The sequence below is a fragment of the Echinops telfairi genome, unplaced genomic scaffold (genome assembly GCF_000313985.2).
Source record: "Echinops telfairi isolate 266 unplaced genomic scaffold, ASM31398v2 ScPeMD7_2565;HRSCAF=3150, whole genome shotgun sequence".
Classification (NCBI taxonomy): Eukaryota; Metazoa; Chordata; class Mammalia; order Afrosoricida; family Tenrecidae; genus Echinops; species Echinops telfairi.
The window spans coordinates 5,558,924-5,583,649 of record NW_022106463.1 but is presented as its reverse complement, the minus strand read 5'-3'; the positions used below and the strand labels follow the sequence as shown (position 1 = coordinate 5,583,649).

The 24,726-nt window shown below is 52.3% G+C and overlaps 1 protein-coding gene across 1 annotated transcript in view; it reads left to right on the top strand.

Moving 5' to 3' along the window:
- The window catches only part of USPL1 (ubiquitin specific peptidase like 1), a 37,650-nt gene extending 13,193 nt beyond the window's left edge, over positions 1-24,457 (top strand). Inside the window, exons 4-8 of the mRNA XM_004714837.4 lie at positions 1,835-1,948; positions 6,133-6,262; positions 14,076-14,201; positions 18,479-18,636; positions 22,398-24,457. Of these exons, the coding sequence (XP_004714894.3) occupies positions 1,835-1,948; positions 6,133-6,262; positions 14,076-14,201; positions 18,479-18,636; positions 22,398-24,217 (2,348 nt within the window). The 3' untranslated portion in view covers positions 24,218-24,457. The remainder of the gene's footprint in view (positions 1-1,834; positions 1,949-6,132; positions 6,263-14,075; positions 14,202-18,478; positions 18,637-22,397) is intronic.
- The last annotated feature ends 269 nt before the right edge of the window (positions 24,458-24,726 follow it).

The following is a 24,726-nucleotide window of genomic DNA, read 5'->3' as shown; positions in this document are numbered from 1 at the left end:
ACTCACCAACCTTTCAGCCAGAGCAGCCACGTAGCACTGCTTCCCCTACAGGGCCTGCCCGGCTGCTTTTCTGCTGGAAGAATCCTATTAAATAATTCACTGCACTACAACTTCTGTGGTTTGTTATTGATTTTAATTTGGCTGGTTTTCTGGCACAGTAATTCTACTTTTAGAACATTTACCTAAAGAAAGAATCAAAATGATGACAGATAGGTGCCCAAAGATGCCGATCATGCTGCTCTCTACAATGAATAGCTGACGTGTCCAGGCGTGAGGTGGCGTGGTGGTAGAGCCTGAGTTTATTGGTGGAGCCTCTGTGAAAGCAGCAGATGTGGAGTTGTATATTGTGTACATCCCAGAAACAGGCTTGGAGGCAAGAAAACAACAAACGTTAGTTTGGGAAATGAATACATGTTGAAAGACTGCCTACAGATGTCATCTGTCCCGGGGTCTTACCCCACTGAGCCCGTTCCCACAGAGAGCGACCTTGTGAGATGCAGTAGAACTGCCCAGTAGGGTTCCTGGACTAGAAGTCTTCGTGTGGGAGCAGCTAGGTGTACAAAGCGCAGTGAATGAATTAGCAGTGGTCTCTAGGGTGAATAATGTGTGTTAGAGTTAACTTCCCGTGTGGCAGTGAGGCCAGACAGGTCAGCTGTTTGGTGAAGCTGGTGGTGATGTGGGTGAGACTGGCCGACATAGAGCTTGGCCGTGCTGAGTGGCATTGGCCAGGCAGTTGATACGGCTGCTCCTGCGTGGATAGCGCGGTGCGTGGGGTGCCAGAGAGAGGAGGGGAGGCAGGGACATTGTGTTGTTGCAGAGTTTGTTGCTGAATTCCTTCCAGACTCTTTTCGTTCGTGGTTTTCAGAGTCTGGGAGGATGTGTTATTGGGGTGCATAAGATGAGCAGGTCTCAGGTCACAGCTCCGTGCTCGCAGTCACCACCACTGGAAACAAACTCTACCCCAGGTCTGTCACTGAGAAAGTGCCCTCGTGCCCCTTTCAGTCTGTGCGCCCCTGCCCTCCACGTGGCCCTACATTATTTTTTGCCTATTCTCAGACTTCTAACGAGGGTCCAAAAGTTCGTGGGAAAAGGGAGTTAAAAGATTGTGGAATTTTGCCACCAACTTTTTTAAAGCTCCCTGGTGTGTGGATTCATGTGTGCACAGTCGTATACTTTTGGGTCTGATTTATTTTACTGAAAATTAAAGATGTGTTTTATGTTCAGCAGCATTGTTACCCACATGGGTAGTCTGTCCACCTCTGTGTCTGAGTAGTTCTCCATGGTGTAGATCTGGGGTCAGCAGACTTTTGAGATGCAAGAGCCAGTCCCGTCCCTCACAAGGATTTTCAGAAGTATCCGAGAGCCATAAATAAACGCACACATTCTTACAGAAATGAAGCCGTCACCTGGGTAACATCCTGCACAGATTTTCGTTCCACTTCAGAGCCACGTGCACACGCTGGAAGAGCAGCAGACGGGCAGGCGGGCGGGTCCTGCCGAGTGGCAGTCTCAGTGACAGCGGAGCTGCTGCTTTGGGTCTCCCTCAGGGCGGCTGTGAGGTTTGAACCGCTGACCTTTAGTTAGCACCCGAAGAGGAGCTCACTGTGTCACCCCCATAGACCAGGATTGATTTATCCTGTCTGGTTTTGGATGTTTGAGCGAGCCTTTCTTTTTAAAAACATTTTAAAGTTCCGAATTAAAGGTACTCGGAATGTTTCAGTACGTGTGTGAAGGGAGTGGATCTAGGGAACATGGAATTCTTGCTAACGTCTGACTTTGGGGTGGAAAAGTAACGACGGAGGAGAAGTGATGATGCTGTGTGTTTTCTTTCCAGGCGGGAATGGTGAAACCCTGCCTGCAGAAGTGTCTGCAAAGATAGAGGCCTGTCTGAATGCAGCCCGCGACGCGATTTTCACCAGGCTTCAACCCCAGCTCCGGTGCACACTGGGTGAGTCGGTTGTACACCGTAACTGTGTTGCTCACTAACCTGAAGAAATATTAAAAAAAACACATTTTAAATATTTTATTGGGGCAAAACAGGATATATTTGCACACGTTAATTCTCCAAGTAATCTTGAGTTTTTAGCATGTGCTCTCAAAACTCTGCACAGACTGACCCCAGCCCATTGTCTCAACTCCAGCCATCAAACTACGTTAAAAAAAAATCCGTCTGCCAGAAAGTGGGCAAAGAATGAGAGGGGAAGTGAGGACGAGAGAGATATTTTTAAAACGTTTCCGAAAAACCCCACAGTCACTGCTGTGAAGTCGATGCCAACTCGCAGTGGCCCTGCAGAGCTGCCCTTGAACTTCCAAGACTGGCCCTAGCCGGTGCTTTCCAACTGCTGCTCTTCCTGTCGGCAGCCCAGTAGGTTGAACTTTTTCTTTGTTTGTTTACACATCCCCTTTTCTCATGAAGAACTAATTAGAAGTACAGAGTTCTGTGACTGAGTGACCAGACTCCTGGGGAAGAGACCCGGGCGCAGTAGCTGAAGAACCTGCGTGGGGTGACTTGTGGGTACCATGTACATACAGGCGGCCTGGCAGCCCCGCTGCTCGTGGCGAGGCCCTGATTTTCAGCCTTGCCGATCCCTGGGGAGAGCAGCGTGAGCCCTTGTGCTGTGGGCACCTTCTGAAACGTTGAGGATACGGCCACCTGTGATGGCGCAGAAGCCCCTCCCCTCCAGTGTGCACGTGTGGGTGGGGTGATCTGGGAGAGGAAATGGGGACAAGAGGGAAGAAAAGGTACCAAAGCTGATGGCGATGAAGACCACACACCCTTCTTAATAGGACCGAGCTATTATCTCTTAATTCTATCTCAGTAAAACAACAGACAACAACAAAACCGTGATCTAGACCAACTGCCGTAATTCAACTTCCCCTGCCAGTGCTGGATCAGGCGGCTGTGCAGCGTGGAGTCGACTGCGTGACGGGAGTTAGCGTGCTGTGGTGTTGTGTGTCCTTGAGTTGACGGAACTCAGGCGACTGCTGTCCAGTTTTCTAGGCTGTCAGTTTACCGGAAGCAGATGGGGGCCACTGGGTGGCTCGCGTGCCGGCCTCTGGGTTACTGAGCCCGGCCCTGCACGCCTGCCTCTGCTGGGTCCTGCACGGCTGCCTCTGCTGGGCACCTGTTGTCGGTTTTGTCACAGGGCATGTGTTCCTGCTCCTGCCGCAGGAGCAGCAGCTTCTCATCAAACCCAGGTCTCAGATCCGCAAGTAGTGCTTGGTCTCCCGTAGCCAGCCTTTGACCTATTTCTTTATCCCACGATCCTGCCCTTTTGTTTCTTCCTCATCCAAGTTCAGTGGGTTTGAAACAGTAACAAACCGATGGACCTCCTGCCAGTTCTCTGGCACTGCTGCTGCTAGGTCTGGAAGGCCGTGCTCATTTATTGTTATCAAGTTGGGGTATCAGCTAGGATTAGTATTTTTTCTTCTTAAAGTAGAATCGACACATTGTGAAATTGACGTTTTTACGTGTTCGATCCTGTGTGTGTGGACAGATGTGGGCAGGTGTGCAACTGTCTTGAAGGAGGGAACGTCTAAGTGTCTCCTACTCGGTCCTCCCAGGCTCCTCTGCTTCTAGCGCTCACCGCCTCCAGGTCCTGGCAGCCGCCACCAGCTGGGTGAATGGCCACTTCCGGGGTGCATTTTCCGGAAGCTGCTGGGGTGTTGGCTGAGGCCCCTCCCTGGCACATTCTGCAGGCATGACTCTCCTCCCAGAATGACTAAACCAAAAATCACCGCCATCGGAGCTATGCCGCCTCTTTGTGACCCAGTAGCACAGGGTAGAACTGCAGTTAGGTTGTTTTCAACAGCAATTTTTTCTGAGGTGTCTGAGACTATTTGTTTTCAACAACAACAAAAAAATTTTTATCGTATTTTGGCGAGAGTAGACCCAGAAATTGGGTTGGCACTTGACCGTCTCCCTGCGATTCCTCTGGTGACCTCGGCTACAGCGCTCAGAGTGGAGCAGCACCCCGGCTCCACTTCCAGTACTCCAGTGTCCCTGCCTCCCGCTCTTCCCGTCTTCGCTTGAGAGAAATCACTGGCCCTTTTGGTCGCCTCTGAGGGTCTCCAGGTGGAGGCCCCCCTTACGGGAACAGCCCTGCCATTTCGCTGAACGGTGGGTGATCTTGGGTTAGAGGGCGCAGGTCTTCGTTAGAGTTTCTCGGGGTGTTTGCTGTTCTCCCCGGTCTAGTTGCCCTGCTGCGGCCACAGCTGACCTCTTCCTCCCCCACAGCCGATTGCCACAAGGTAGAGGTCAGCCATACCCTGAGTCCAGCCACTCTGGGCTGGGGCCTGCCATTCATTGCTGTGCCCCCACAGATGCTGACAGGTGACGCTCATGACTCGTTCATTAGGGAAGTCCACAGGGTACAATTCAGGTGAGAGAAGTAAATATTCAGGCTATAAATAAATATTCCGCTGGGCTCACAGGCAGGCCTTTCTCAGCCCCTCTGCCTGGCCTACAGTGTTCCAAAGCCGTCGTAAGCACGGCCAGTAAATGCTCAACAAGCCCGCTTCTTCTGCAGACACCAGCTCAAGCTCTGTGGGCTAGCAAGCCTAGCTCCTCCCATCCAGCGTCCGCAGCCATGTCCCAAGCCGACCTCCTGTCCCAGAGCACTCTTCTTCTCATGCGCTGCCCCCTCCAGTCTCGGAGGTTCAGTGTGCAGAGATCTTGGGGTGTAAAGGACGTGCCACACTCCCAGCTCTTCTCTCGCCCACCTCCCACTGCTGAGATGGCTCATTTTATACTCAGCAGGATGCCAATCACCACGAAGCCTGCTCACACACGCACAGCTGGGCCACATCATCCAATTAGTGTCTCCCACCTTCTTACTCAGACTCGTCGAGGAAAATACCATTTGGTGGGAGTCTATTTCATCGAATTGTGCGTACCCCCCGTTAGGCTTTATTGATATATAACTCACAGATACAATGCAATAGTCGTCATAATACTTGTACAGTCATCACCACAATCAGCTTTAGGACTTTTTTTTCCGTGTGCTTATTGTCATTTCCCCGTTTCCTCCCAACCTCCCTGCTGTTCCCCTAAGACGCTGTTAATCCAGTGACTGTCTACAGATCGACCTGTCCTGGATTTCATGTACGGAAACACAGGAACTGGGAAAGCAAACACAACAAAAAACTTCAATTGAAAAGAAAGCAGAAAGTATTAAAACTAGAATAAATTTTAAATGGGTCTTTGCTTGATCGCAGTTGAAGGTTGGACTTTCAGCGTCTCGGCTCTCTGGAAAGAGCTGGCAGCTTCTTCCCAAGGCCTTGCTTAAATCATGGAATATGGCAACGGTTACAGACTGTCCCCTAAATGCATTCTGTCACTTGGAAACCCGGGAATCCCAAACAACAGTGCACACCTTAACAATCTGTGCCCACAGCAGCCACTTACTTGGCTTAGGTTTTGTTTGGTTTTAACAACAACATGCCGATCCTTTCTGGCTCTGAATGTTGGTAGTCTCATTCTGATAGCAAAGCCTCAGAGGAAGAGTGGCAGATGAAGAGCCAGGATGTGAGGTTGCTCGTGGAACGCTGGAAGGTGCCCTGGTGGCAGAACGATTCAGCTCTTGGCGGTTAACCAAACGGTCCGAGGTTCAAACCCACCAGGCGCTCCACAGAAAGATGAGGCAGGCTGCTCCTGTAAAGATGGACAGCCTCAGAAACCCAGGGGCACATTTCTCCCTGTCCTAGCGGCCTCTGTGCGTGGGCAGTGGGCTTTATTGACCCCTTCCACGCATGGAGCCGGCCAGTTGGAGTGGAAATGGTGTCTTGGACAAATTTAGAATTATTCTACATCGTGTGGTACCTGTGACAAGCGCCTCACAGGATTCTTGTTTTAATGCACTCTGGGGCTCATATAGCTCAGAAGAATTTCACCCCTCTCCTTGCCCACTGAGAAAAGCTAGTAGAAAGATCTGTAGACATTTCCACCAGTGACCACGAGGGAAATGAGTGATGGTGATAATGAGCCCTACTGCGGTGGTTTCAGCAGAAGGTTCTGCGAGCCCCGCCCCTGCCACGCACTGCTGAGCGGAGGGCCCGCGTGTGTGCGGAAGGCGGTCATGTCCATCTGTCTGTCGGTGGCCGAGCAGTGATGACCTTCTTTTCCTTTTCAAGGTGACATGGACAGTCCTGTGTTCGCGCTGCCCCTGCTCTTGAAGCTTGAGCCTCCCGTGGAGTCGCTCTTCGCGTGCTCCTTCTCCTGGGACTTTGCGTGTGCACAGTGCGGGCACACGTACCGGCACAGGTGCGTTCTGCGGGGTTCATCGTTGTTGTTAAGATAAGTTCCTTCTGACTGCAAAGGAGCCCCAGCAGTAAAATGGAGTAAAACTTTGCTTGCAGCCCACACTTCTCTCTGGGGAGGCCAGTGGGGATGGAGGGGTCTCTGACCACCTCCCCCATCCCTAGATTCCCTGCTGACTGAGCTCACCCCTCCTTGGAGGTCCCCAGAAGTTCTTAGAAAGCGCTATGTGGTGTGTTCGTGCCTCTGAGAGACCAGGGTTTTCCTTGCTTGTCTTAGTAGGCTTTTTAACACGACGGGAACTGTGTTAGGAGTTAGAGCCTGGCACCCATTCTCCGAGGTAACTGCCCCTTCCCCCTCGCGTCCTGAGGGATGAGCCCCACGAGGCCCCTCCCCTGGGAGCTGACACAGCCCCTAATGCCTAGGCGAGGGTGGCGGTCCTGATAGGGACTTGACCTGAGCTGCGTCTTGGGAAGAAGCCCGGAGAAGAGAGAGGTGTGCAGGGTTCTTTCCATGTACCGGTCAAAGGAAGAGTTTATAAGAGGGGTCAGCGAGGGTCAACTTTGATGCGATGCCCTCCTCTCCCCCGCCCGTTGGGGAGGACATGGCTGATGGGCCGTGTATGGTGTTGCACTGTCTCTGTTGGGCGGTTTTATCTAAATTATTAGAGATCCACCCCCTTCAGGGACACTTTCCAAGGGCATGTGCCCCAGGCATGCGCATTCTGGCAGCTCCGTTTCCAGCCATCTACCTTCCCTGCTGCCTGACCTGCTCATCTCTGCTGACAGTCACTGCTGACCAAACTCAGCTGCCACTGAGTCCAGTCCAACTCAGTGACCCTGTGAGACAAGGTAGAAGTGCCCCGTGGGCTTCCCAGACTGTCACTCCTTTCAGGAGCAGAAATCCTCGCCTTGCTCCCACCGAGCAGCTGGAGGTTTAGAACTGCCGACCTTGTGTAACCACCACCGGGATTACACTAGCTCCGTACTGCGTACATCCACTCAGACATTAATCAGCTCAGTGTGGGACGGCTTCTTTGTCTTGGGCGGGAGCGGATGCTCTGAGGAATGCCAGAGCAGAGCCAGGAACGTTTGTTCTTTCACAGTGAGTTCCCAGAGCCTCAGAACAGGATGAGGGCTGGTGTTACCCTCACGCAGAGGCCTTAAATCGCCGTGTGTCAGAGCGAGGGAGGATGAGAGCAGACATCTGTGTCCAGGTCTCCCGGGGACGTGGGCTGATCTTTATGCAAATGACCTGGCTTTCCCTTCAACAATAGCCTGAGAGTCCCGTCGGCCTTATACTAGCTAACTGCCGGAGCAGTCACTGGCAGGCAAAACCCAGTTGCTCACTCTCAGTGGTGGGCGCCTAGCCGCCCTTTGGGCTTCCAGGCATGCCGGCCACCAACTTAACGGTAGCTCTTCTTTGGTTACGTGTGAGAACTTTCCTGGGTCAGAAATGTATGTACCCACCCTCCAGAATCTGAAGTCCCCGGCAGCCTTTGCTGACTAAAGACGGGGGTGGGGGCGGGGGGAGGCGGGAGGAAGGCCCGGTGCTCCGAGCACTGTGCTCTGGTGGGCACGGGCACTGTATTTGAGGGCTTCTGCCCTTGGCTTCCTCCTTGTGAAGACAACAAACGGTGCCCTGTGTAATGTTCCCTGGGAACAGTGCATGCTGGCCCCTGTGTGGGCTCCGTGCTCTGCGCCCCTCGTCCCCAGCCCGCTGGGTTCCCAGCAGCCCGCCCTCCTCGCCGCGGCAGGTGCAAGTATATGCTGGTGGTTTCAAAAGAAGCGACTCCCTTCTTGCTTGCCCCAAATACCGAAAATTTCTGTTTTTCTCCATTGAGCATGTATTAGGTTCTAGTGTGTTCAAAACTTGTTGGGTTTTAACTGCCAGGTCGCATTTTCCAGATTTGCATTTCTCTACAACTGACCCTGTTGACCAGGGCTTAGGAGTGCTGAGCCCCGTGCAGTGGAAAATCCAAGTTTAGCTTTCCCCAAACAAACCTTAGTTATCAATGGCCTCCTGTTGTCTGAAGCCTTATTGATATCATAAACTGCTAACACCTTCTTATGAGTTACGCATTGTGTACTGGATTTTCACAATAAAGTAGGGTAGAGATGGGAACATCTTACTGAGGGTGCCTGTACTGAACTGGCTGTCGTAGTTGACACGGAGTTTGTGCTGGCTGCTAATCAATGCCTCTCGGGCATTGACTGAGGAACGGAGAGTAGCGGAGGGGCTGCTGGGGCTGTCTTGGTGGGAAGGCAGGAGAGGTGGGCACGCTCCATGAACCTTAGGGAAATGCAAAGTAAAGTCTGACTTTCTCAGTTTTTCATTTCTCTAAAATGTTGTTCCACCATACCAGTCCTTCCACCATTTCATTTCCATGTCCGATCATAAAAAAGTTCAGTGTACTCACTGAAGAGAAAAATCCCTGTGTAAGTGAACCCATGCAGACCAAGTCTGTTGGTCAGCAGTCCGTTGTGTATAGAGTTCTGTATCTTTAGTACACTTGGTATTTTACCGCACATGTCCATGTTAGTAGCAACTCCTCTCCGTGATATTTTGCTGAATAATGAACGATTCTACTGAATAATGAACCACTGCTTTAGAAATCACTTTCCCCCAAAGCCACCCTACCTGACCCTGAACGTAGAAAGCACCTCTTGCACACAGGCTCTGTTAACGTCAAACTGGCCCTGTGGGTGATGAGTCAGTCCAGGCTGCGTAACACAGTAGCATCTTTAATGGGTGTGTGTGTGTGTGTCTGTCTGTGTGGTTTGTTTGACCATGCACGCACACATGCAGCACATTAAACAACATGGGCCAAAATCTTTGCCCGGTCAACACTGTATATGAACAGCTCAGTGGCACAGATGCTGTTTGTCAGTCGGGCAGCCCTTGCTGAGTTAGTCCGCCATCATAAAAGGAGTTCATTGTCTCCCGGGCAGTGACTCCATCTTTCCTCCCTCCTCCCCTCCCACCCTCCTCACCTCGCCTGACTTGCTCGTGACTGCTCTTGATCATTAGTTTCAACACATTGGTCTTCTAGTAGCTTTCTTGTAGAATCGGTGGGGTGTCTTAGATATGTGAGCTCTATCTAGATAGGTGTATGTGACATGATCATACGTGATAATATCGTGTGTGCTTGGTGTCATGTGTGATCATGATTACATCAATATGTGATCATGTCGCTGTGGAAAGGGATGCTTTCACGTGCTCTAGTCTGGTTTGGAGACTTTGTATCTTTCTGCCCTGAGTTCCAAGGGCCACGCGGCGAGGAAGGGCATGCATGTCCAGTCTGATCTGCAGGGAAAGCCCCAGGCCGTCTCCCTGTGTTCAGTGAGTGTGTGACATCAGGTCGAGGCGTTGCCTGGCCCTGGCTAGCGGAGTCACTGTCATGGAGACTTTCTGTCAGCGCTTTCCTTCATCTGTTGAGATGATGGATTCTTCTTCCTTTCACCTTTAAACAGTCTTATTGTACCATAATCTACATCTTATTAGCTCCCCATTGAAAATCTCTTATTGGGGACTTGGACAACTCCTACCACAATTCACACATCCATCCATTGTGTCGAGCATATTTATTTGTACATCTGTTGCCATCATCATTTTCAAAGCATTTTCTTTCTACTTGAGCCCTTGGTATCAGCTTCTCATTTTTCCCCTCCCTCCCTCGCGAACCCTTGGTAACTTATACATGATTACTTGTCATGTCTTACACTGACCGATGACTCTTCACCACTTTTCTGTTGTCCGTCCCCCTGGGAGGGGGATATAGGGAGATCACTGAGATCGGTTCCCCTTTTCTCCCCCAACTTCCCCCTTCCCCTCCTGGTATGGCCACTCTCAGTGTTGGTCCTGAGGGGTTTATCTGTCCTGGATTCCCTGTGTTTCCAGCTCTGATCTGTACTCGTACATGCTCTGGTCTAGCCAGATGTGTAAGGTAGAATTGGGGTCATGATAGTGGGAGGGAGGAGCATTAAAGAACTGGACCCTGTGCTATACTGCACCCTGACTGGCTGTTCTATTCCTTGTGACCCTTCTGTAAGGGATGTCCAGTTTGCCTACAGATGGGCTTTGGGTCTCCACTCTGCATCCCCCCTCATTGACAGTGATAGGATTTTTTTGTTCTGGGTCTTTGATGCCTGATATCTGATCCTGTCGACACTTAATGATCATACAGGCTGGTGTGCTTCTTCCATGTGGGCTTTGTTGCTTCTCAGCTAGATGGCTGCTTGTTTATCTTCAAGCCTTTATGACCCCAGACACGATATCTTTTGATAGCTGGGCACCATCATCTTTCTTCACCATATTTGCTTATTGCACCCATTTTGTCTTCAGCGATCATGTTGGGAAGGTGAGCATCGTGGAATGCCAGGTTAATAGAACAAAGTGTTCTTGTGTTGAGGGAGTACTTGAGTAGAGGCCTAATGTCCATCTGCTACCTTAATACTAAACCTGTAAATATATGCACATAGATCTATTTCTCCATCGTATACTTAATATATAAGTATATTTACATATGTACATGGCTGTATTTAGAACTCTATAGATGCCCTTTGCCTCCTAGTTCTTTCCTCTGTTTCCTTCTACTTTCCTCTTGTCCCACTATCATGCTCAGCCTTCGTTTGGGCTTCAGTAATTCCTCTCAGTTACATTGTCCTTGATCAAGCCCTACCAGGCCTCCTACACTCTCCTCTCCATCGACTTTAGATCACTTGTCGTTCCCCTGTCCCTGGGTTTGTTAACATCCGCTTCCTCCTCCCCCCCCCCTCCCCCCATGCCCCGTTTTCTCCTCCGTATTGTTTATCCCACCTATCTTATCTAGCTAGACATGCAGAGACAATAGTAAATACAAAAACAATACGGAGGAAAACAAAGCAACAAAAGAAAACAACAAACTAAGGACAAAAAAAAGAAAAGCCTGTAAATAGTTCAAGGTCTGTTTGTTGACCTTTAGGAGTGTTTTCCATTCGAGTCTCATGGGGTGCCAAGCCCTGGCCCCAAAGTCTATTTGTGGTATTCCTTCATGGCTTACTCCCCTTGCTGTTTTGTTGCACACCCTTAGTGTTTTGCGTCGGTGTGGTGAGCTCAGATTGGGCACAATTCCTGCACCGTGTCTCCACTGTGTTCTTCCCTCCTGTCCGTGGCTCTGCTGTCATGAGGACAGTGTTAGCCTCGTAGAATGAGTTAGGAAGCATCTATCCCTTCTCGCCCATGTTGTTGCTGCTGTCCCTCATCTGTTGAAGTGTGGTGGAGTCCCCAGCAGAGTCTCGTTCTCGGCCTCTGTGTTGGGAGGTGTTTGATTGTGGCTTTCACCTCTCCTAATGAGATTCCCATTTCTTGAGTCAGTACAGGAAGTTCGTGTTCATCTCCTGAATGATCTCATTTGTCGTAATAGTTTCCTTCTGCTCCTGTAGGATTGGTGGTTGTAGAGGTGCCTCCACAGTCATGGCGGGTGTTCGATGTGAGCGAGCATTGTCTCTTTCTTTGTCAGTCCAGCTGTATCGGCTCTCTCTTGTCTGTCATTCGTCTTTGCTCCAGTCTTGGTCACTTCCTTCCGTTTGTAGTTCGGGGCCTATTTTGCTCTTCCTGATGCAGTCCTGTGGATTGTCCGTGTCGTTATGGAGTTAGTCTTCCGATGATGGGCACAGACCGGTACTGCTGCGACTTCCCGCTGGGCCTGTCTGTCCCCACGGCACGGTGTGCTTTCATTTCATTCGCTCTTCGGGGGCTTCTGATCCTCGCTCAGCTTCTCCTGGACCCCTCCTGGGCAGCTTAGCAGTGTCGTGTTCGTTTCCACACGTCCTTGTAATTCCAGTTTCCTTGGAAAAGATGACATATGATTTCGTTCCTTGTATGTTTTTTCCAGATCTGTTGTGTCTTTAGGTACAGTCTGCCTTGGAGATTGTCCCGTGTGTGCTGGGGACGAACGTAAACCGTGCTGTCTTCTGTGCCGGCTGGGCCTAGTTGGGCAGATAGTGCTGTGTCGGCCCCGCCTGCATGTTAATTTCTTGCAGGTGGTTGTGCCCGTTCAGGAAGGTGGTGTGTTGAAGGCTCCAGCTACAGCGGTTGGCTCGTTTCTCCCTCAATTCTGTCAGCATTTGTCTTGTAGGCATTGAGGCTCTGAAGTTTTAGGTAGATACACATTTGTGGTAGCTTTATCTCTCTGTTGAATTGAGGCTCTTATTGATAGGTAGCGTCTGTCTTTGCCTCTCAATAGATGTTGACTTAAAACCAGCTCGTCTGGGTAAGATCACCAGGCAGGCTCCCTTGATTACTGTGGACACAGACCAGCGTGTGCCCTGAAGCTCCTCCTGTGAGATCATGTGCTTTTACTCATCTGCACTGTTCTGGTGACTTGGGACTTTCACCCATTTGCAGCGTGGTCATCACTGAGAACGACGGCCCGCGTGCGTCTCGTCAGTAGTTGCTTGCCGTATCGTACCTCCTTGGCACACCCCCCACCCATTTTTACTGCTGCCTTTGTGTGTGTGATGGCACGAGGGACGAGCCACTTTGTTTCTCAGCTCCTTCCTTTCGTCTGTGTGTGTTAGACTGCCTTGTTTATCTGTGGTTACCAGGGGGGTTCGATTGGACCTTGTAGCATTTCTGATAACCCGGTTTAACTTGAGTGCGACTTAAACTGAACCACAGCGGGAACAAACTCACTGCCATCACGTCCGTTCTGACTAGTGGTGAGCCTGGCGCCGGTAACTGCAAAGTCAGCAGTTCAAAACAGCAGCCACTTTGATGCCGCATCTCCCCTGGCAGTCACGGTTTCAGGAACCCACGGGGCAGCTCCACCTGCCCTGGAGGTCTCCATGAGTGGACACTCACCTGATGCCGCTGAGTCTGGTTTTTACCAACTCAAATAGCACCCAATACTTCTGTGCTTACACGACCGCTCTCTCCCTGGCTCATGTTGTTATCACTTGTTAACATTTTCATAACAAGGAGACCCCGTGGTGCAGTGGTGACTGTTGGGCTACGATCCACGTGGTTGGCAGTTCGAGGCCACCAACAGCTCCCCAGGAAGAGACTGCAGTCTCACATACCCACGAGGTGGCTGTGAGTCACCGCTGATTGCATGGCAGTGAGCTAGGTGTGGCTTTTCTGGTGCCCTGTAGCGTAAATTCATACTTGTTATGCATTTATCTCCATAAAGCATAAAAGCATAAAAACTGTCTACCCACCCAAAGTCCTTTCAGTCTTGCCCTTATTCTTGCCAAGAAATTGCCTTCAATGCAGTTGTTTTCTCCCTTGTATTTACATCTGTGAATTACGATTACCCCATGTCCTTTCTTTCCTCATAAAGAACTCACTCCACATTTCTGGAAGGTCCTGTCTAGTGGCTAAGAAGTTCCATCTGTTTCTGTCTAGCAGTGTCTAAGTATTACTCTCACTTTTTGAATGACAGTAACAGTGCTTTTCTTTCACATTTAAAATATCTTATCCCCCTGCTTACTTGCCTCCATAATTCCGGGGGCAAAATTGGCCTTTTAAGCCTAGGGGGATCCTGTGTGCATTGGCCAGCCCACAGCCAAGAAGGATGCGTGAGGAGCCCGTCTTAGAACAGCATGTCCTTGCTGCCTGTCCTGGTGGAAAGCTCTAGGTGACTGATGAGGGAGGGGTCATCAGGAAGGCCTCCACGACTGGTCGGTCTGGAGACGTGCTGTGCTGACTCACCGGTGCCCGAGGACGAGTCAGCGAGGGAAGGGAACGGCCTTAGTCAGACGTGGGTTTAATGCCTTTCTTTCGTTTGATGCAAGTGAATTACATCATGTTTGTTATTTGTTGTTGTTTTTTGAAATAGGTGTATGAAGACTCTGGTCACCTTTACACGTGTCGTCCCTGAGTGGCACCCGCTTAATGCTGCCCATTTTGGCCCGTGCAACAATTGCAGCGACAAGTCCCAAATACGGAGAATGACCTTGGAAAAGTGAGTGAGAGATGGCCTTGCCGTTTTCAGAGGGAGAGGGTGGGGGCTCTTATGATAGCGACAACCTGCCTTGAGAAGTGCTGCGTTCGTTTGGGCCTTGAGACAGCTGAGTTGATCGTAGTTTGGGATTGTCACCTGCCACGGCTAGTGTGCAGCCATCACGGCTCAGTGCCCGCTTCTTCAATGAAGAAACGAGGTGTTTCCCTCCTTTGGCCTTTTCCCTCCCGGAGGGATATGAGGCTTCTGTTTTTCTCTCCTTCCAAGTGGCCGGAGTCTCTCAGTTCTGGGGTTTACCTTAATCTGATTTCAAGAACCAAGATGATTCATAGATGAGTTGTAGGCACATTGCTCTGAATTTCCATCTCCCGGACTTCATCTCGGTAATTCTCATCATCTTGTGAGCTCGCGGCTGCCTCTGAGCAGATGGGAATATGTATTATGTTCTGTTCAGCTTTTCCATTTGTCCTCAGCGAGAGGTTCCGGGGAGGACTAGCTTCCTGCTTTAATAGAAGCCCCGTTTCATTCCAGGCAGTGCATCTGTCTATCTTGCTTTTGTGACTGTACCCCCCCCCACCACACACACACACACACACACACACACACACACACTCCGTACGTACCTTCATTTCAGGCTGTCCTCTCCCCAACTCTACGTTGAGGGAACTACTTTGAGGTGTCTTGTGATAAAGAGCCAGTGCGATTATCCTCTGATGCCCTTGCGAGTGTGGCCAGAAATGCCTCTGGCTCTTTCTTAAAAGGTGAATTTTCTTTGAAGCAGCGCATTCTTGCCCTAAAGAGAGCAGTCCTGCTGTGACTCCTTCCCCAGGCACGGGCTTTGCGCCCTTGAAGGTGATACGCACCGTGACGGCGGCGGCAGTCTGGTTTGGTGCGTCTGGTCTCCTCTCTGGGCGGTGGAGGTTGGGCCCGCCCCGTCTTTCCTTAGCCCTCCTCCCTGTCTCTCCACCACCACGGGCTTGTTTCCTCCTCTTGTCGTCGGCGTGGTTGTTCACAGTGAACGCTGTGAGCCACGTGACCGACAGGTGGCATCATTCCTTTCCTCACGCTTTGTTTCCTCAGACCTGTTGATTGCCTTTGCTTTCATTTATGTACACATTGCCTTCCCACCCCATAAATTTACCAAGTACTCCTCTGAGTTTCTTTAGAAATTTTTCTTTCCCAAAAGCCTCTTTTTACTACTGTCCTGTCTGTCTTCAGCCTCTGTTGCTTCCTCTGTGGGCTCAGCACCTGGGTAGTCCTGTCTTGCCATCACCGGCTTCGTTTTGAGCAGGGGCCTCCAGGCCAGGCTGCACAGCCGTGCCTCCTGGAAGCAGTGGGTCTGCTCAGCGTCCCGTACATCATCCCTTCTCACCGGGCCGCGCTCCTGAGTGCTGCTGACGCCAGCCTTTGTCTCCTTCCCTCCCTTGTCACAGCACTGCGTGGGACACGCCTGTTGTCTGAGGGGACAGGAGAAGGATTCCTGTCCCACCCCCTCGGTGCGGTCCGAGCGGAGCCGAGTGTGAGTGTCTGCCGTCTTGTGCTGGGCGGGCGTCTTGGTGAAGTGACTCAGGCTCGGCGTTGGTGGTGAGCCCTCATTTTGTAGGGGCTCGTGATGGGCTGCAGCGCAGGTCTCCCTGACACTTCACTCTCGCCACAGGGTGGGGCGGTGCCCACCTGGGAACGGGTGGGCAAGGCCGGTCGTGTTTCCGTGGGCAGTGTGTGCACTACCTTCCAGCGGCCCCTTTTTAAGCAGACCCTGTAATTTGGCGTTCCTTGTATTCATCCAAGTAAATTGAGCTAATGTGTGAAATTTCCCTTAAAATTTCAATGACAGGAGCTTGATACGGGTCTTTGTAGTATTTTACTTTGAAATTGCTTTGGCTCTTTGTTGGTGTCTTCATGGGATTTAGAAACAAATTAAACAGGCTGCTAGGGCTGACCTGAGAGTAGCCTCGTTGTGGTCACCATGGGTAAGCCTGCCTGAGAGCATTCTGACAGTGGGTGGTGCTGCGTTCCCCGGGCGCCTGGTCGGCAGCCCACCTCGGGGAGGGTGTGCGGGCGCTGCTTTTCCTCTGAGCTCCGTTCAGACCGTGGTGACTTGAAGCACAGGAGCTTCCCATCAGGCGTAGTTTTTACTCCGCAGACTCTTGAGACCAACGTTTCGTTCCTGCCGTGGGAGCTGGTCAGCACCTTCCTCTTCGGGCACCCGAGCAGCTTCTTTCTTTCACCTTCTATTTCCACGGAAGAGAAATGGCCTGTCTTCTGTCTTATTAAAGCTTCGCTTTTGAGGCACTGTAGGAGCCCTGGTGACGTAGCGGTTACACATTGGGCTGCTAACCCCAAGGTCAGCAGTTCGAAAACACCAGCCAGCTCTGTGGGAAAAAGACGAGGCTTTCTACTCCTTTCAAGAGTTACAGTCTCCGAAACCCACAGGCCCAGTTCTCCCTGTCCTGGCGAGTCGCTGCGAGCCAGCGTCGACTCAAGGACGGCGAGCTTGAGGCTCTACCGAAAAGATAAACTCCATCCCCTGATAACATTTTGGGTGAAGGGTTGATAATAGGAGTTAAAAATCTGTTTTTTGTAATGTAAACAAACAATTGTACTGCTTTAAAAAAAAAACCCCTCAACCTTAACCTCCAAAGAATATAGTTTGTGAACCTTTGTTGAACAGTTGACTTTTCCTGAAGCTATTTTCTTGTTTCTAATGTAGATCGATGATAATCATTTGGATTCAGTTGATCGTGTTTATATTGTCTTAGGGTCTTAAACTAGCTTAACCAATGCTGTGATTGATCTAAGATATAATGAAGTTTAGAGAGCAACGTGAATTTTCCTGAAACCAGCATGCATTATTACAGCATGTTTTCTGAAAGATGGATTATTAAGTCAGTCAGCTGCAGTGAACACCAGACACTTGCGGGTGTCTGTACAAGACCTGGCTGTCTGTCCTTCCCTGACCAGTCAGTTCCTGTGCCGAACTGGAGTCTGCACATGCACTGTGGTCGGGCCTGGGCTTGGTGTGAGGCCGCATCTTCGCCGCTCTCACTCAGTGAGTGGCGGAAAAGTCTTCTGGACGGCTAGGGGGTGTGAGCAGCACAGACCACACGTGCCAGGTGGTTTTATTCCTCGTTCTCATGAGTGGGTCTGTGAGAGTGTTCTCTGTGCACACACAGCTCAGGAAGCTGCTGGGATCGGCTAGCTTGGAGATCCACCAGAGGGCCTTTAGTAACAGGCCTCGGTAGTATCGTGTGAAATACTAGTCAGTAGAGACCAGGGCGCTGAGGTGCGTGTGTCCCGCTGTGAGACTGTCATGTGTCTGCAGATGAGTGGCGAAGGGTCATTGGGAGAACGCGGACACTGATGGCTGAGAACTCAGGAAGGGAGGTGTGACTTTGAAAAGGAATTGGGTTTGAAGAGTGGCCTTTCGGACAGTTTGCAGGGCGTTTCTTTGTGGTGCTTGGCAGTGACTGACAGCATGGCCCCGCCAGCCCGAGTCTGCGTCTCGGACATTGATTCAAGTCTGTGTCTCGGTTGGATCATTCTGCTAAGCCAAGGAAGTTTGACAGCTGTTTAAATATTGAGGAAGGAGTCGTTTGACGTTTTCCTTAAATCCTGAAGGCTTGGTTAAATTTAGCCATTTCTGGCCCATCTTTGGATTTTCTTTTCTGATGTGTGGCATGTAATTTTTAAAGGTAAATTACATGGATGTTCAGGAGTTTACAGTACATCAATCAGTATGTCAAATTGCCTTTTCTCCCTGGTTACAAATTGAGCTTTTTTTTACCAAGTGGAAATTTTATTGTCTGTTTCCTGAGATAACTAAAATTGGCCTAATTATCAGCATGTTGTCATGGGATTTTTGTTGTTGTTGTGTTGGTTTTATTGACTATCTTGGGGTTGTAACTTTGTTGTACACTTCTCCCCTCCTGTCCCACAAAAGCAAGTGATGTATAAACTTGACAGCAAAGAACATTGCAGATTCTCAAATGGAGAAGGGGGGTGGTTTGGGCCTTAGCTTCTGATCACTGCTCAGGGGTCTTCTCCCCCAGCCGTCCTGCTGTTCCAGAGCCGTTGCTGTGATGTGGCCTGTGAGCCTTCCTGCCGGCTGTGCCGGCTGTCGGCCAGGTCGTGCTCCGAGGGGTCCGTGAGAGTCCCGTTTCTAATCAGTCGCTCATCTGGAGAGGCACGTGGGGAAACTGAGTGCTGCCAGCTTGAAATCAGATTCGGGCCGGTGTCCTGCAGCACACAGCCCTGATGGTGCCTGCCTTCTCCCCCCCCAGGCTCTCCCCCGTCTTCATGGTGCACTTTGTGGAAGGCTTACCTCACGGCGACCTCCAGCAGTACGCCTTTCACTTCGCAGGCACGCTCTACCGGGCCACCTCCGTGATTCAGTACCGAGCGAACAGTCACTTTATCACCTGGATCCTAGATGCCGATGGTAAGTGTTTTAAAAATGTGTTTTTTTAACGGTGTAGGCATGGGAACCAAATGCTGGTATTTTTAAAACAATAACAACAACAAAACTTGTCCCTGGCTTTTCGTATTATTATTTAAAATAACACTTCACTGCGTTTTCTGGTGAACATTTACACCGCAGGTCAGTCCCCTTGGACATTTCCCATGCCGAGCAACCACAGCAGCGTTAGCTCTGCCGTCCCCACTGGGGTCAGCGTCTCCACAGGCTGCGCTCCCTGTGCTCTGACTCCCTGCTGCCCTGTGCACCAGGGAGACTGTTGGCCAGAGTGCTGTCCTGTAGGTCCCGCTGCTCTTCCGTCCTGAGGTGGTTCCGCCCGTGTCTCGGGACGAGTGTCTCACACTCGGGGAGTCCGCTGGCCTCCGGGTCTTAGGTTTGAATGTGGGCGTTGTCCTGCCTTGTCCCGTGCTAGCAGGGTCATCTGTTGTGGCCTCTGCCCCTTGGGGGCTCTGCCCATGGTGGTCCTGGTCGCTGAGTCCTGGCTGTGAGCTGCCAGCCGCGCAGGCTTGGTCCTCCTTGTGGCGCTGGCGAGCCTCTGGCTCCTGACAAGGGGAGACCAGTGGCGGTGTCTTCAGTGCTGCGCCCAGATTTTAAGACGCTACTCACTCACTGAGCTGACTCTGGACTCTCGATGCTGATTGGCCGAGCCATCCCGTGGGGCTGAGCCCTCAGCCTTCAAACCCCTGGAAAGTGCCCAGTGAAGTCTGAGAAGTATCTCTAACTGTCTCTTCTGAACACGTGTGCCTGCACCCACCTGTCTGTGCTTACAGAGAGATGCTATTTGCACTCTTACACAGGCCCCTCCTCACCCATGTCCCTGTCCACGTGTGTATACAAGTTTTCGTCCATTTCTCATAAGCACTGCTGGGCGACCTTATTTATTGCGCTCACTACACCTGAGTTCGGGTCCACATCTGCCATTACCAAGAGCAGACCCCCGCCCCTCCTCCCCCTTCCCAGGAAAGCAGCATGGACCCTCCGGGAGCCCTGGTCCGTGTGTGTGCCTTCTCACAGGAGGGTCTGTGATTTCCTTTTCTGTTTCCGGCTCATGAGTAGCCCCTGCTCATTGAGGAAAGCACCAGGTGGGTGTTAGCGTTTGTTCCTTCTCTGAGAGAACGGCAAACTACAACCACTGTTGCCTGGTTTGCGATGGTAGCACTTCACGCTGGCAAGCTAGAAAGCTCTGGGATGGGTCAGCGTCAGACTGTTTGCGCAGCTTGTCCCCACCTGACGTGGAAGATGGGGAATCCACAGTTGGCTAAACCTCCATCAAAGCGTGGGAGAGCCTTGTCAACATCACGGAATTGACTAGCGGGCCAAATAAGGACACTGTCAGATCTGCTCAAGCCCCTTGCGTCTCTCCCGTGGGCACAGTGAGTGCGTCTTGCTCTCATTGGTCGCTGGGCCCGGGCCGTGTCCCTGGCAGCGTGTGTGCGTATAGGAAGGCGCTGGGGGGATGTCTGTCACTTTGGTGTGACGTTTCCTATTGCTTGGGCATTTTCCAAATTGGAGAGACTCCAAGTATCCCGGCCCCGGTGCGTGCAGGGACCCCACCCCCACCCCCAGCCCCGTGATGGTTTAGCTGGACCGTCCAGAGTGCAGAGGGAGACTCCCGTCGCAGAGGCAGTCATCCTGCTCAGCAATGTTCATAGGAGCACCAGCCAGCGCCCATCCAGAAGAGCGCCTGTGCTGCTTTCCATTGCTCGGCAGCGTTGGGTGGGTCACTTGGCCGTGCGGAGAGCAGGGCAGTCGCGCCCGTGGGGGCCGGTGTTCTGTCTCAGAGTGACCCAGTGCTGCCCAGGGGAACCTTCCGCCTCCTTGAGGGCCTCAGGGAGGCTGGCACGACGCCCCTTTTGGCGCACCTTCTCGGGAAGTGTGCTTTCCGACCCTGACCGCACAGACGAGCCATTTGCTTTCGTTCATCACATAGATTTGGATCCGCTCCAGAGGCTCGTTTGTACCAGGTATTTTAGTGGGTCCTTGCCGTCTTGCCTTCTCATTCCCCCCTTTGGACATGGTGGTGCGGTCTGTGTGAGGCCTGGGTCCTCCGTGGTTCTCCGTCACTAATGGTGCCCTAGCGGTGTCTCTGAATGGGTCGTAGCCATGAAGACAGCCCTTACTCCTCCTCATCCCTCCACTCCTCGAGCCTGCTCCTGAGCCTGTGAGAAGGCTTTCTTGGCACTAGAAAGTAGATCCTGGCTCCGCCCGCTCTCTATCAACCAGGAGTTCCCACAGCAAAGGAGGACACTGAATGCGCTCACACAGTTATTTACTGGCAGGCGGCCCTCAGACTTACTCCTGGCACAGGGTGTGGGGAGCGGGACTTGGGAAGTCCAAGGACACTGTGAAGTGCCACACCTCCCTGCAGCAGGCACAGTCCCTGGGGTGTTCACCACTGTGGGGCCCGACCGGAAAGGCCTAACTCAGAAGTGTGATGGGGGTAGTTCATCTCACTTAGTTCAACAGGAGCCAGTGCCGTGTCCCAGTGCTCTTGAAAGTGGCCCCTTTCTGTTCATCTCTGTGTCACCCAAGTGTGAGTGCTGATGGAGGCCGCGGCTCCTGGATAGCTTGGAGACATCTGCAGGAAGAGCACGCGGAGTGGCTGGCTTTGTAAAAGCTGTTCCCTGCCAGGCTGACAGTTAGCCCTTGCCTAGTTCACCTGCGATAGTAACGTAGAAATGTCAAAGCACACTTTCCCTGACCCATCGCCTTCCAGCACCTCGCCATCTTCCTTTACTGCTTAGTCTTGCTTTTTTTTTCCCCTTTAGGAAGGGGATAATCTAATGTGTTAGGCCAGGTCAACTGGAGAAACAAATCCAGTGACATATATGTATAAGAATTTCACATCACGAAGTAATTAAATATCAAGAGATTGCCCCACCCAGTCCAGTGCAAGTCCAAAAGTACGACCCTAGCCCCTGCGTCCCTCTTCAGGCTCACGTGGCCACCGCGGCAATGCAGAACGCAGGAGGATCGTGGGTCCGAGGTGGGTGCAAACAGGCCAGGGCTCCAGCAGAGTCCCAGCAGGCAGGAAGGCAAAGTGGCAGAGACACGAGGAGGTTCCCAGGGTCCTCCTTATAGAAGGCCACACCCCCACGGAGATGCCATCAGGTTCTGACCTGATGGGCAGGTTGGATTTCATCCCTATACTTTAATACATCCTCATGCAGACGTAAAGTTATCTAACCACCACAGATCATTCAGACTGATTGCCACCTAGCCCTGCTGCCCACCTGAGATGGTGCTGACCTAAAGAAAGGCCAGCAGCCCCACCTACCGTCAACACCGGTGCCTCCCACGTCTTGTCGCAGTGACACAAGCCTTGAAGGCTTGACACTCCAGACTCGACCTAGCCCTAAACACTTCCCTGGCCATCCATCATCTCGTTTCCATGGAAAGGCAGAGGTTCTTTAAGAACGGAAGCGGGGGTTGCACCTGTGGAAAGGGGCTTCGTTTAACTTCAGCTCCACATGGAGGTACACTTTGGTCTTGAGTTTCATGGGTATGGGGGGCGGGGGGGGGGGGGCGTTATAAACGACTCTCTCCTAAGCAAGCTGCCCTTCATCGCTCCATTGACCTGAACACCAGCTGTTGCATGGTGACGAGCCACGTGTCAGCTGTTCCCCTCTGGCCGGGGCCCAGAGACCCAGCATGGAAAGGGTTATTGACTAGAATGGCATCCTTTGCATGTCTAACCTCTTGCCTGTTCTTTCTCGTTCCCTCAGGAAGTTGGCTTGAATGCGATGACTTAAAAGGCCCGTGTTCTGAGAGACGGGAGCGATTTGAAGTTCCAGCTTCAGAGATTCACATTGTTATTTGGGAGAGAGAACCCTCTCCCACGCCAGCTAACGCAACCGCCAGCCTTCCACTTACAGAGACCAATGACCGAGACACTTTGGGGAGTCAGAACCAGACGCTCTCACCTGTGGGCCCGGTGGGCAGCCCGATCGCAGCTCCAGGATCTCCTGTAACCCAGCCCGCACTTGGGTCCGGTGGTGCTCCCAAGGACCCTGCCCTTTCAGGTCCCCAGGGGCTGGCCGGCAGTCACATCCTTGCGTTGACCCTGGATGAACTAGAGGCCGGCTCAGAGTGTTTCCCGTTAGAAAACAAGCCCGAGGGAGAAGATCAGCCTGCGCTGGCTGCAAGGCTGTCGCCGTCGCTGTCGCTGGACTCCCTCCTGGATTCTTTAGTGGCAGCTCCATGTGCAGAAAAGCCCGTCCAAGCCCAAACTCTGGATGTCCGGCTTCCATCCCCAGGTCCAGGTGCAAGCCTGCCCCCAGGACCCCCAGGGACCCAAGATGCCTTCCCCGCTGCTCCCGGGCACACTGGTCCCGCGGCTGCACCTCAGCAAGGAGAGGGGCCAGGGGAATCGCAGGCAGGCGCTCAGCTGGCGCATCGTTCTCCTCCGGGCGCAGAGGCATTAAAGCCAGAACCACACGTTCCCTCCCAGGCATCGGGTGCTGGGCCTGGCAGTGCCAGGCCCGGAGCAAAGCAGCCCGTGTACGAGGTGCAGAAGAAGCCATTTGTAGGGAGCTGGGTGCAAGGCCTGCTAAGCAGGGGCGTTTCCTTCATGCCACCCTGCGTGTCTGCGCAGGCCAGGACCGCCCTCACGGGCTTGCAGCCATCTGTGAAAGGTGCGCGGAACTTTGGCGGCTTCAAGACGAAAGCAGGGAGCCAGAAGGCATCCCGGGCATCCAAGAAGGCCCATAAGTGGGCGAGTAAGCCCCCTGAACTCCCAAGCCAGCCTGCTTCAGGGGGCACAGCATCTCTTCCGTGCCCCATTGGCACCGCTGACCTGGGCCCTCAGAGGATGGGTGGAAGCGCCTCTCCTGGCAAGGACCGAGGGTTCTCGGCAGCTGCCCTTGGAGAGACAAGGGAGGGACAGATCCACCAGCTCCGGCTGAAGCTGCTGAAGAAGCTCCGGGCCAAAAAGAAGAAGCTGGCTGCCCTCACCTCTTCCCCTGCCTCCTCCTCGTCCTCCCCCCCAAGTGGGATGCCCCCCAGGGACCCCTTGGAGAACACATCTCACTGTGGCTCCCCCAGCGACTGTGACTCCATCGAACAGTTGTTAAATGAGCTGCAGTACCAGATCGATATTGCGGACAGCTCAGCCGGGGGTCCCCCACTGCCCAGCGCGTCCCCACTCAGCGGCCAGACGCAGGAAGAGATTTTAGCTGAGCTGCTCTGTCCTGCAGTTGTGGCGTCCCCTGCACTTCCCGAGCCCGGGGAGGTGGACTTTCAGTACCTGGAAATGGGAGACAACCACGTCCCAGTCCCAGTCCCAGCCCCCAGCGAACTAGGCTTGAGTCCCCAAAACTCGCACCCGAGAGGGGACCACAATTACTGCAGTCCCACCAAGAAAGACCTGGACGGCGGCCAGGCCAGCCCCTGGGCAAGTCACACCTGCGCTCAGGCCTTGGACCTGGACAGCCCCGTGAAGACGGATATTTTTGATGAGTTTTTTTCTACTTCAGCGCTGAATGCGCTAACCGGTGACCCCTTGGACTTGCCTCATTTCGATGAGGACCTGTTTGAGAGTTGCTGACTGCCCGCTACCTCATTGGTTGAGTGTTTATGCTTGCTCTTGAAGAGCGTAAGTTATTTGGTTAGGCCGGTTTCCCCACCGGAGATGCTGTGAAGTGGAAGCCACTGGAGTTTTCCTTTGGTTTCACCTGAAAAAGCATCCGGGGTGGGATTCAGGGATCTGTTCTCCTTATTTTAGAGGAGGAGGGGGGACTCGTTTTGCAGACTGTGGGTTTCCAAACATTAAAAATGGAAAACAGCCGCTGGTCTCTGGCAATCTTGCTTTTTAAAAATGTGTATGTAGACTTTGAACGTCAGCCACATCGGTTCCGGGAAGGCAGTAGTTGGCTCCAGTGGAAGGCGGTGTCTTGCCGACTGGTCCTGTGGCCCTTGGTCTCAGCCTGCTGTCTGTGGGCTCCCAGCTCCCCTTTCAGTCGGCCTCCCGGTCCTCCCCTTACACCCATGGCCAGAGCCCCGAGGGGAACCTGGATTGATAGACTCATGAGTGATCCGTATCAGGAAAGGGTCATC